At 50.1% G+C, this 10876-nt stretch overlaps 1 protein-coding gene across 1 annotated transcript; it reads right to left on the bottom strand.

Moving 5' to 3' along the window:
* Positions 1-7142: 7142 nt before the first annotated feature.
* On the bottom strand, positions 7143-8081 carry LOC308044777 (olfactory receptor 14A16-like; the record flags this gene model as incomplete). Its single annotated transcript, XM_080351641.1, has 1 exon — positions 7143-8081. One exon carries the CDS (start codon positions 8079-8081, stop codon positions 7143-7145), a length of 939 nt encoding a protein of 312 aa, XP_080207767.1.
* Between the last annotated feature and the right edge of the window lie 2795 nt (positions 8082-10876).

Here is a 10876-nt window from a genome sequence, read left to right as displayed (position 1 = left end):
AGAGTCCCCGCTTTGCTTGTCAGAACCCATCTGTGCCTGCGTCACCCTGCATTCAGGGGTCTCTTACTGGTCCACTGGGTGGCCTCAAGACCTTCTACATGTCTCTGCGCATGCTCTTCTTCATTGGCCTTTGTAACAGGGAGGAGCTGGGGGCAAGATTGGCTGATGCAGCAGGTGAAATCCACCTTCTGGACAGCAGCTATTGCCCCAGGTTGGAGAGACCTGTTTAACACAATTATTTTCCTCAGGCCTCTCTCCAAGTCCTTGTACAATTCTCTCTGTCAGGGCATCTGTTCTTGAAGTCCCTGATGTTGATGTTCACACAAATACTGTTCTTCGGACCGACTCTTACACTGTGATTCTGAATTGTGCCAGAGCAATCAGAGAGGTTCTGAGGTCCTTGGAAAGGGCAGTTGTCAAACCTGTCTTCAAGATGGACATGAACAAGAACTGTGAGAATTCCGAGCAGGTCAGCCTGTGTTCTTCCATGGGAAGGGGATGGGACAAGTCTTCATGAAGCCATGTCTAGGCACTGGGAAAACAAGAAAGGGATTACTGAACCCAAATGGGCAGGGAAAGAAAAGCATGTTGTGCACATGGAATTTTGCAAGGTGTCAGACATGGTTTCCTGTGATGTCCTTATAATGTGATCGGTTCTCTCTGGGCTAAAGAAGTGGACGCTGGGTGGGAAGTTGGCTGGATGATGAAGCCCAAATGTCACCAGTGGTACAAAGTGCCCCATAGAGCCAGTTACCAGTGGAATCCCTCACCGACCAGCACTTGGACCGACACTGTTGAATGTCTTTATTCTCCCCCTGAATGATGTGACAGAGTGAACCTTCAGCTCCTTTGTGGATGGTGCAAAGCTGGGCAGAGGTCTTGGTCAACCTCACCTGGTTCACCCTGCCCTGAGCAGGACAGTGAGACAAGATGATGTTCAAACCTGAGTTACTCTGTGATTCAAGGAATCTTTCCCCTGGAAAGGTTTTGGAAGAAGGAATAGGTGGAGGAACAAGAAAAGAAAAAAAAAAAATACAGGCAGACAAGGAGACCTAAAAGGTGCCAACATAAACAGAGCAGTTCCTGTGAAGAATGTTTCTCTACTCAAATTGTTAGCAGGAAATCTATAATCAGCTCCCCAAACTCCTTGTTTCACTCACTGGCCCCCTGGGATTTACATCCCATTTCTTTATATCAGATTCTGCACTGAAGTTTGCACCTGATTGTTACAGCTTCTTTGAAGGAATTGCTTCATGTTTCCTTAGAGAACTGGATGTAAACAGGCACTGGGGGAATTTTTAATTAGAGGAAACAAAAAAAGGAGAAAAAAAAAAAACACAAAAGAACTTAATGATGTTTATCCATTCTATGGTTAAATTAAGTAGTTTCCAGCAAGGTCCATTGCCATAATTGAAGAGTTGCCTATAGGGAGTATGAGAGCAACTGCTGAAAGACTTTACCTGCTTGAAGCTCAAAGCAGGGAGAGAGCTGAGAGGCACTGAATGAGCAATGGAAAGTGCAAATGTCCAGACAGGCTTCTGGAGAGATGAGTTCAGACATGGTGAGCTGAATAAGGACAGGTGGAAACACCTGGATGTTCAGGGGATTTAAATACACATCGTGATAGACAGAATTCTGGCAATGCAAGCACAAGGAAAGGTCAATGTTTCTTCTCCCACAGTACACACACATTCCAAAAATTTATTTTGGCAGAATAGAAATTCCACAGACATTTTATTGGAAATACTGAATTATTTCATCTGATTAAAAAAGTGTGGGTTTTTTTTGTTCTTCTTGTTGTTGTTGCTTTGGTTTGGTTTCATTTGGTTTGGTTTTCAGTTTTGAGGCGAATTCTCAGGTTTTCGGGCGGAGCTCCATGGTCTCACTATAAGCACCTAGTGCAAACCTCGAGAGGTCCCTGGGTACCTAAGGTGTTTGCCTGGAACTGGCAGGTATCAGACAAGACTGATAAAGACATGTCACTTTCATCATTTATATCTAGTGTTCAAGACTTTTGTGCTTAATTAGAAAAGTTTCAGGACTGTAGGTAAAGAGGGAGGTATGTAAAGAGCACTTAGAAGAAGCGACAGAAGACTTACGCAGTGTGTGTCACAGAATCATAGAATCGTTTCAGGTGAAAGAGACCCTCGGGATCATCGAGTCGAACCATAACCTGACTCGAGCACTAAACCATGTCCCTTAAAAACCTCATCTAAACTCCTTTTAAACTCCTGCAGGGATGGCGACTCCACCATTTCCCTGGGCAACCTGTCCCTATGCCTGACAACCCTTTCCAGGAAGAATTTTTTTCCTAATATCCAATCTTAACCTGCCCTGGTGCAACTTGAGGCCTTTTCCTCTTGTCCTATCACTTCCTACTTGGGAGAAGAGACCAACACCCTCCATGTTCCAGCCTCCTTTCAGGCAGTTGTAGACAGCAATAAGGTCTTCCCTCAGCCTTCTGTTCTCCAGGCTGAACAGCCCCAGCTCCTTCAACCACTCCTCGTCACACTTCTGATCCAGCCCCTCACCAGCTCCGTTCCCTCCTCTGCACTCTCTCTAGCATCTCAATGTCCTTCTTATGATGAGGGATCTGAAATTGAACACCAGATTCAAGGTGCAGCCACACCAGTTCCAAGTACAGTGACACAATCACTTCTCTAGTCCCACTGGCCACATTATTCCTGATACAAGCCAGAATACTATTGGTGGCCTTTTTGACCACCTGGGCACACACTGGCTCCTGTTCAGCTGCTGTCGATCAACAGCCCCATATCCTTCTCCACCAGAAAATTTTCCAGCCACTCTTTCCTGAGCCTGTAGTGCTGCCTGGGGTTGCTATGACACAAGTGCAGGACCTGGCACTTGTTCTGATTAAAAGTCAGACAACTGGCCTCAGCCCAATGATCCAGCTGGTCCAGATCCCTCTGCATGGCCTTCACACCCTCCAGCAGATCAACACTCTCACCCAACTTGGTGTCATCTGCAAACTTACTAAGAGTGCACTCGATCGCCTCATCAGATCATTGATAAAGAGATTTAACAGAACTGGCCCCAATACTGAGCCCTGGGGACACCACTCGTGACCGGCTGCCAACTGGATTTGGCTCCGTTCACCACAACTCTTTGGGCCCAGCCCTTCAGCCAATTCTCTATCCATCGCAGATACACCATCCATGCCATGAGCTGCAGCTTCTCCAGGAGATGCTGTGGGATACGGTGTCAAAGGCTTTACCGAAGTCTTAAGTACACAACATCCACAGCCGTTCCCTCATCTACTAGGGGCGTCACCTTGCCATAGAAGAAGATCAGGTTGGTCAGACGGCACCTGTCTTTCATAAACCCATGTTGACTGGGCCCAATCACATAGTTCTCTTGTCAGTGCAATGTGATGTTACTCAAGATCATCTGCTCCATGACGTTGCCCAGCACAGAAGTTAGACTGACCGTAGTTCCCCAGATCCTCCTTCTGGCCATTCCTGTAGATGGGCATCACATTTGCCAACTGCAGAAAAGCTGTAAGAACCAGGCGTAAACTTCAGTGGGGAATATGATGTAAAGAAAAGTGATGTAACTCCCAGGGGGAGTTTGCTTGGTTTGCTTTCTGAAGCAGAAAGGAGAAGCCATGGCCTCCAGGCAATGGGAAGGGGGATCCTGTCCCTCACACACAGCTCAGGGCTCTTCCTGGGACTGTGGGAAGTGGGTGTGCAAGGCCCAGGGAAGGACAACACTGGGACAACAACTTCCAACTTCCCTGTGTGGGGCTGCAAGGAGGCAATGAGGCCCCAGTGCCATGAGGACAACATGTCTTCCTATAGGCCTCAGTGGCAGAGACAACTGTCATGGCCAAGGGGACAGACACCTGTGCTCTGTTTGTCCCTTCCAACCTTATAGCGCCCTTTGCCATCTCCATCACAGGCTGTTCTACACGGTCCTACCCCTGCCCCTCTTTCCCTGCAGGCTGCAGACACCCATCTCGCTTCCCCACCTGCTCTCACACCACCATTTCTGCACCTTCACTGCTGTATCTGTACCCTCACTGGCTGTTCTTTGGAACACAAACCATGGGCTGATCCGGCTCCCCCTGGGTGACCTCTTGCCCCATAGCACTGCCCTTCCAGTGACATTTCTTCCTCCTGATATCCAGTCCTCACCCTCCAAACTGTCCTTTCTGACATTTTTTTGTTTTTCCTGCTTCTTCCTTCTACCAAGGGAAGCTCAGCCACCTCAGAAACTTCTCTTCATGTAGGGAATCCCACTGTCAGGCTTCTTGTGTTTTTTTACCTGACTGGAAAGAGGTCACCTCACCATGATCTTCTAAATCCCATGACTGCTGCTGGCCTTTCAGCTTCTCTGACAGACACGACCATGTCCCTGCTGCTGTCCTGTCATGTACTCAGGTGGAATGGACATGACAACCCGTCTCCAAGGCCTTTTCCTGTATATGGCCTGTGGACACGTTGGCAGAGATTCTTTCCCAGCCATGTCCCTGCTGCTGTCCCATCACCTCCAGAGACAGAACTGACCTCACTGTCCCCTTCACAGCCACACGCTTCTGACTGGATTATCAGTGTCTGAGACACAACTGACCTCATAACACCACACCCATCCATCCTCCTCCTTAGCACCCAGGACCTGATCAACACTGAAACATGTTCTACATCATCCTACACCTGCCCCTCTTTCTTGGAGGCTGTAGACATCCATCTCACTTCCTTGCCTTGTTCAAATATCTCAAATATACTTCCTACTAACAATGAGAGTGCAAAGCACTCCTCACTAGAACTGCTGTATTAATGTTAACAGCTTCTATATCTCCTCTTCTGCCTTTTTTTTTGTTCACTATTCTTCTACCTATTCTCTCTCCAGAAACCTCTACAAGGCAAATCACAGAATACCTCAGGTTTACAGAGTGCCCTTGTCTCACTCATCTCACTCTCCTGCTCAGGGCAGGGTGAACCAGGGGAGGTTGCTCAAGGCCTCCTCCCAGGTTTGCATCATCCTCAAAGGTGCTGAAAGTGGCAAGCCTGTAATTCTCCCAGTTCCTGTCTGTCCTCTTCTTGAAGATGGGTTTGAGGTCTCTGTTTCCTAAGGACTGCAGAACCATTCTGGTTTCTATGGCACTTTTGAGAGCACAATCTGGAATCACGGACAAGGGTGATGTAGCAGACTGGAGCACTTACAATGAGCCTGTCCCAAGGCAGCTGAGATGAATCTCACTGATCCAGTGAGGTTTATTCCTGGTGTCACACACAGAAATATCAGGGTTCCGTTAGGTGTCCACATCTGAGCTGTCCTCATGGACTCCTTATGCACTCAGGGCTGTTCAGAAACAGTAAGTCCCTGTTACTCACAGAGGCAGGAGTCACAGTGTCCCTCTGGCCTCCTGTTGCCACTCCCAAAGGACAGGAGACACCTCAGCTCTGTGGTGTGTCACTCTGCTCTGCACTCATCTGAGATCACAGAATCACAGAATATTAGGGATTGGAAGGGCCCTGGAAAGCTCATCCAGTGCAATCCCCCCGCTGGAGCAGGAACACCCAGATGAGGTTACACAGGAAGGTGTCCAGGCGGGTTGGAATGTCTGCAGAGAAGGAGACTCCACAACCTCCCGGGGCAGCCTGTTCCAGTGTGCTGTTACCCTCACTGAGAAGAAGTTTCTTCTCAAATTTAAGTGGAACCTCCTGTGTTCCAGTTTGAACCCATTACCCCTTGTCCTATCACTGGTTGTCACCGAGAAGACACTCACCCTTTATATATTTGTCAACATCAATAAGGTCACCCCTCAGTCTCCTCTTCTCCAAACTAAAGAGCCCCAGCTCCCTCAGCCTTTCCTCACACGGGAGATGCTCCACTCCCTTCATCATCTTCGTGGCTGCGCTGGACTCTGTCCAGCAGTTCCCTGTCCTGCTGGAACTGAGAGGCCACAACTGGACACAATATTCCAGGTGTGGTCTCCCCAGGGCAGAGCAGAGGGGCAGGAGAACCTCTCTGACCTAATGACCACCCCCTTCTAACCCACCCCAGGTACCATTGGCTTCCTGGCCACAAGGGCTCAGTGCTGGCTCATGGTCATTCTGCTGTCCCCAGGACCCCCAGGTCCCTTTCCCCTACACTGCTCTCTAATAGGTCATTCCCCAACTTATACTGGAAAATGGCGTTGTACCTACTCAGATGCAAGACTCTACATTTGCCCTTGTTATATTTCTTTAATTTTTTCCCTGCCCAGCTCTCCAGCCTGTCCAGGTCTCTGGATGGCAGCACAGCTTCCAATGTCAGCCACTCCTCCCAGATTGGTGTCATCAGCAGACTTGCTGACAGTCACTCTATTCCCTCATCCAAATCATTGATTAATATATTGAATAATACCGGCCCCAGTACTGACCCCTGAGGCACTCCACTAGATAAAGGCCTTCAACTGGACTCCACTCCATTGACCACGACTCTCTGGCTTCTTCCCTTCAGCCAGTTCACAGTCCACCTCACTACTCAGTCATCCAGACCACCCACCCTCAGCTTAGCCATGAGGATGCTGTGGGAGACTGTGTCAAATGCTTTACTGAAGTCAAGGTAGACCACATCCACTGCTCTGCCATCATCTATCCACCTTGTTATGTCCTCATAAATGGTGATGAGGTTGGTCAAGCACAACTTCCCTTTGGTGAAACCGTGTTGACTGCCCCTAATGACCCTCTTATCCTTGATATGCCTTGAGATGGCACCAAGGATAAGTTGTTCCATCACTTTCCCAGGGATGTAGGTGAGGGATCAGAAGGAGAGTGTGGGAGTGGAATGAGAACAGCTCTGGAAGATGAAGCTCTGCTTCTCCCTGGCAGTGCTGCCATGCTGGACTCTTTTCCCCTCCTCCCATGCACACAGGAACTGTCCCTGCAGCTCCAAACAGGCCTTGATGAAGGGATCTCAGGAAAAAATAGATGCTGCAAGGCCTTTTAATTTGTTTAAATACACATAGAGAACAGCTCCTCATTTACACAGCCCCTCAGAAAGCAGAGATGACAGTGAATTTGAAAGGGGATGACAATATTATCACATGTGAAAAACCACAAGTAGCAACAAAAAATACAGAAGACAGGCTGGGCCTGCAACAATTTACACTATAACTGTAATGCAGAAGATGATGGTCAGATTATTGCTTTAGAAAATAATCCAGTCATCAGTTTCCTCAGGACATCCTTGAGCTTCTGGTTTCTCATGCTGTAGATGAGAGGGTTCACAACTGGAGGCACCACCGAGTACAGAACGGCCATCAGCAGGTCCAGGGATGTGGAGGAGATGGAGCGGGGCTTCAGATGGGCAAACATGCCAGTGCAAATAAACAGGGAGACCACAGCCAGGTGAGGGAGGCAGGTGGAAAAGGCTTTGTGCTGTCCCTGCTCAGAGGGGATCCTCAGTACGGCCCTGAAGATTTGCACATAGGACAGCACAATGAACACAAAACACCCAAATCCTAAACAGACACTAACCACAATAAGCCCAGCTTCCCTGAAGTAGGAGTGTGAGCAAGAGAGCTTGAGGATCTGGGGGATTTCACAGAAGAACTGGCCCAGGGCGTTGCCCTTGCACAGTGGCAGTGAAAATGTACTGACCGTGTGCAGCAGAGCAATGAGAAACCCAGTGGCCCAGGCAGCTGCTGCCATGTGGACACAAGCTCTGCTGCCCAGGAGGGTCTCGTAGTGCAGGGGTTTGCAGATGGCAACGTAGCGGTCGTAGGACATGATGGTGAGAAGAAAATACTCTGCTGCAATAAACAAGAGAAAGATAAAGACTTGTACAGCACATGCCAAATATGAGATAGCCCTTGTGTCCCAGAGGGAATTATCCAAGGACTTGGGGAGAATGGTGGAGATTGAGCCCAGGCTGAGGAGGGAGAGGTTGAGCAGGAAGAAGTACATGGGGGTGTGGAGGTGCTGGTCCCAGGCTATGGTGGTGATGATGAGGCCGTTGCCCAGGAGGGCAGCCAGGTAGATGCCCAGGGAGAGCCAGAAGTGCAAGAGCTGCAGCTCCCGAGTGTCTGTGAATGGCAGGAGGAGGAACTGGATGATGGAGCTGCTGTTGGACATTTGTTGCCAATGAGCCTGGGGCACTGCCAGACGAAGAAAAGACAGTGACAAGTTACGGGACATTTATCTGAGCAAAATCAAAGCCATTTCTCATACACCCTCCCCTAGTCCACCCCCACTGTCCTTTTCCAGACCTTCCTTCAGCTCCGTGGTTGAGCCCTGGGTGGTGCTGGCTGGAGGTGCAGTGAGGAGCAGGGCCTGTGCCCGCTGGCTGCCGAGGAGTCAGCCCTGCTCTGCAGCATGGGGTCATGGGAACGGGGGGCAGGGGACAGACCTGGGGTTCAGTTTTGTCAGATGAAACCATGACATGTCTCACCCTTTCCTAAGGTCTCAGTACCCTGTGTTTGGACCACGACACACACGGCTCATTTCACAAACCCAACAGCATTTCCTCCATGATAGCATCTCAGCACGTCTCCATGGGGAATTCAGATAATGCTAAAGTGCTATAGAATAGTTTTGCATCCTGGAGGGAAGCTCACAGCTTGGAAGGAAACCTCAAGGACATAGTGAAGTGTTCTAATGATGGCATTTGATTAAAGGAGACTCAGCTCATTCCCCAGCCCCACAGACTGCATTGCTCACAGCCCCACAGGTCAGAGCAAAGCTGGGACACGTGTGCCCATGGATACACCTGCAGGAAAGGACCCACAAGATCAGGCTGTGACTCTGCAGCTGAAACTGCCATCCCCAGAGAGCCTGACAGCAAGAACAAGATCCCAACAGCAGTGACCCAGAGCAGGGGAGCAAGAAGGAAAATGTGGTGAGGGTGGGTGTGAGAAAGGCCAGGGCAGAGGCAGCCAGGCACTCAGACAGCGTCCCCCTTCCCCAGCTGTGCAGCCACCTCCCAGACACCAACACTGTCGGGCAGCTGCTCTCAGCCCCTGTGCTCTGCAGAGGAACTGCAGCTCTGGCTGCACAGGAGCTGCCTCATGCCTTGGAGCCCCCAGCCCTGAGGGCAGAGGCTTTGCTGGGTGGGAGAGGAGGCCAGGGGGCTGCTCACAGGAGGGATCTGACCTGCAGAGGATCATAGGGACTTTTCTCTCTTCTCCCTCCCATAACAATTCCGGGTTTAGTTTCCTCTCATTTCTGATAATTTACCAGCTGCCTGGCAGTTCTCCTCGTGGAAGGTGTTTCCCTGTCCATGTCTGTTCCCTGTCAGCACACACAGACCATCCCACCCTCTGTGCCCTCCCCCTGGCCCTACAGATCCTGCCTGTTCACAGGGCACTGCCTGGAGGCATCTTCCTGTTTGCAGGTTGGAAAACAGGACAGGTCAGAGTAAGGCTGATGGGTTCAGCAGATGTGATGCTGCTGCTGTCCATAGGCAAAAGAGTGACTGAAGGGATGTTCCGAGGGTTCTGGCAGATGTACTGATCACCCAGAGTTGCAGTTCAGGAGTGTCAGTGACTTGTTAAAACTTAAGAGCTCTTTTTTACATTTAGCCTTTCCCGCACGCCCCTCCCGCCCCTTCAGTCTTGGAGTACGAAACTGAAAAGACAGACTCGGGAAAGTTCCTTATCTTTGAAGTAATACCTGTATAGATCTTCTCCTTGAAAGCTCCTATTGGAAGTAGTCTGCAGTGAGCTGAAGCTGTGAGCAGCCCTGACCCATGGAGAACCCAGCAGCAGAAGGAGCCTGACCTGCTGGAGATTGCTTCACCCACCCACATCTTCTCCCCTCAGTGTTGCTGGGATCTCCCCGAGCAGGCTGAGCACTGACCCTGGCAGGCAGCAGAGTCCCTGCCCTGGCACAGCCCTGGGGTGCAGGGACCCTGCTCTGCAGGACAGCCCTGGGCACCCCTGCCTGCACATTTACATTTACGCCCCACAGCCATCCTGGGGAGAATGCAGCATTCATGTCTTGTCACTCTGACAGCGCAGAAGGCAACCCCTGCTCTGCAGCACATCCTCTCCTCTGCATCAGAGAATCTCTGACAGTTGTACTTACGTCTCTTGTAGGCTCTGAAAAGTGACAGCTTTCTGAGATTCTGCCATGATTTGCAGATGCAATGCCCTACAGCCATAGGCTTAATATCTGTGAAGTCTTTTCTCACAGTGATCTCTCAGAATCCTCAACCCCAGGCTGTGTTTCCCTCCCTCTGCCTGTCTCCTGTGCCCTCGGTGCTGCAGGTAGAGCCCTCAGCCCTGCTGCACTTTGCAGAGGAGCTGCTCCTGGGCAGAGCTGTCTCTCTGCAGCGCTGCCGCTGCCATGAGCTCCCTGTGTCCCAGGAGCCCAGCCCAGCTCAGCAGCACAGCAGCAGCCCATGAGGTCCCTTTCTCTGTCCTCTCTGGGCTCACTCCAGGTGGCCCTGGGCCTCCATGGGCACATCCTTTGAAACAACCTGAAGTAATCAGTGATGTTGATTCTCTCTCCTCTGTACAGACACTTCTTGCCAGCATTGTGTTCTTTGTATTAAAAAAAAATGAATTGATATGACAATCATATTTTCTTGTCCCATCATTAGACAGGAAACCAGGAAGGTTACAGTAAAGGATCTAATTCCTCCAAGCTGGGGGAGGAGTATCTTCAGATTAATGAATTTAGGCATTTTATTCTCATTTTATACTCCTAGGTGTAGAGAGACATTCATCAATCTTTTGGCCATGTCATGTCTGTGCTCTGAGGCAAAGCCTTTGCACACATGAGGTCTTGGACACTTGGTACCAGGTTTCTTGTGGCAGGTCAGAGCTGGGCTGGTGCCACAACTGGGGTGGTTCAGCCCAGATGTGAGGCAATGTCCTCAGCCAGGGACCTGACGGGGTGGGCTGGAGCTGTCAGTGCTGAAGACAGAG

The sequence above is a fragment of the Nesoenas mayeri genome (assembly GCF_963082525.1).
Source record: "Nesoenas mayeri genome assembly, chromosome: 11".
NCBI classification, from domain to species: Eukaryota; Metazoa; Chordata; class Aves; order Columbiformes; family Columbidae; genus Nesoenas; species Nesoenas mayeri.
The sequence above is the reverse complement of the archived record's forward strand: the minus strand, read 5'-3'. Positions and strand labels throughout refer to the sequence as shown.